The sequence below is a fragment of the Protopterus annectens genome, chromosome 14.part0, assembly GCF_019279795.1.
Source record: "Protopterus annectens isolate FY-2018-M chromosome 14.part0, PAN1.0, whole genome shotgun sequence".
In the NCBI taxonomy this organism is placed as follows: Eukaryota; Metazoa; Chordata; order Ceratodontiformes; family Protopteridae; genus Protopterus; species Protopterus annectens.
In genome coordinates, this window is record NC_056748.1 from 768,985,867 (window position 1) to 768,987,927 (window position 2,061).

General features: G+C 35.3%; 1 protein-coding gene across 1 annotated transcript in view; it reads left to right on the top strand.

Annotated features, from left to right (window-relative positions):
* The first annotated feature begins 401 nt into the window (after window positions 1-401).
* SNCG (synuclein gamma) overlaps window positions 402-2,061 on the top strand; it is a 169,057-nt gene continuing 167,397 nt past the window's right edge. The window contains exon 1 of the mRNA XM_044056502.1: window positions 402-690. Within this exon, the coding sequence (XP_043912437.1) occupies window positions 570-690 (121 nt within the window). The 5' untranslated portion in view covers window positions 402-569. The remainder of the gene's footprint in view (window positions 691-2,061) is intronic.

The window sequence follows — 2,061 nt, forward strand, 5'->3', positions numbered from 1 at the left end:
ATATCTTGAATAGCTGAAAATGTTCTGCATGATGAGGTTGTAGCTGTCAGCCACTAAGCTTTATGCTTGTCCTCACTGCCTGGCTTCTAGTACAACACAATTCACTTCATGTCATTTTTGCCCTTCTTCTCCTTTGTCACAACTGGAGAGCTAGCTACTAATTTTTATAAGCACACCTCATAAAGCCATCCTGAGCCCGCATCAGAAATCATGTACTTGGTGTCCTTGTTTAAGAGCAATGCAGTATATTTTTTAAGAGCTGTAAGTACGTGGAAGGCTTCCAAATCTGTACTATCCCTATCCACCAACCCCCAACCATCACAAACTTCCCATCTTAAAATCACCAAGCAAATCAATGTCATTAATATTGCAGCACTGAAGCCCCACATGAGATGGGTAGGCTGTGCCCAGCGCAGTTGATAAATAGGTCTGGCAAAGGCTGTGAAATACATCACACACTGCAGATAAAGTATTGGTACTGAGGCAGAGAGGCAGTGAAAGCAGGACAGTGTACTTTCTCCAGCTTGACTGCTTCCAAACAGAACATCCCAAGCTCTTTCTAACAAATCATGGATGTCTTTAAGAAAGGTTTCTCTATGGCCAAGGAAGGTGTAGTAGCTGCAGCAGAGAAGACAAAACAGGGTGTGGCAGAAGCTGCAGAGAAAACCAAAGAGGGGGTGATGTATGTAGGTAAGTAGTGATGCTAAATATAAACTTATTCACGTAGTAATACCTTTAAAAGTACTTATGTCTTTAAAATGTATTTAAGTGGAAGGAAATGTCTGTCAACTTGCATCAGATGGCAAAACTCATGATAATAGACTTAGCCTTGCTGGAATTCATGTTTAGTTGTAATAGACCAAGTTCTTAGGTAAGAAAGCATATTATTAAATATTGCCAGAAATGGACATCTTGCTGTTATACTGCTCTTTATTTCATGGAATCAACTATGTAGAGCTTTTACAACAACATGCTTTGCATTCTGAATACCAAAAACAAGCCATATGTAAAAATTAAAAGAAATACCAAGAATTTAAGCTATTTCATGCAAAAAAGAGCTATGAAATTTAACCATACGTGGTTAAAAACATCCAGGTTATTGTTTCTTCTGTAAAGGAAAAGTGGTAAAATTCAAGAAAAAGTTTCTCAAACCATTTTAGATATATATATATATATATATATATATATATATATATAAATAAAAGATGAAGTATGCAAATACATCTACTTGTACACAATTTATGAAATGCTGATACTAATTATAAACAATTGCAGCTTGCCCTTAACATACATTTTAAAAACAACTTTTGAGGTATTTATTTTTTATGTATTATATTAAACAGAAACAATGTAATGCTATACAAAATGCATCCCCTAATGGAAATTCTCTGCATAAACAAAAATACTGTTTGCCTAATCTTCCTGTAAACCAAAGCAATAAATATGCAAACAAGGCTGTACGACTTACAAAGGGAACAACGTTTTTTAGTTTTCCAATTAAAGTAAAAAAAGAAAAAGTGGAGAATGATTTAACTTACATCTATTCCATTAGTCAACAGTGCTTTGACTTGCTGTAACTAACAATTAGAGAATATGTTCCAGAAATGTGTTTCTGATAAATGCAAGACTACAATTTTTATACATGTATTCATTAACGCAGGTAAGTGAACTGTTAACTGGTCTTTCACTGGCATTTTTCTATCTTGATTCAGTCTGCAAGGGTAATTGCAATATGTCTAGGCATTATACATAACAGGTATTTAGAGAGGAAACCAGAGTATCCAAGAAAGAACAATACAAATGCAGTGAGGTCATATAAACTCCAGACAGTCAGTGACTGAAGGACAAGATTGAACCACAGACCTGGAAAGGAGAAATCTTAACTACTATACCACTGTGCTGCCTTAAATGAATGAATAAGACAGTAGTTCTGTAAAGGTGATAGGAAAATATGAACATATTTCCATCACAACGGAGATAGCATTGCAAAACTAAATTCATGTAACATGCTTTGCCCCACCCTAAGCAACTTGCTGCGTTTTATCTCCTCCACACACAAAA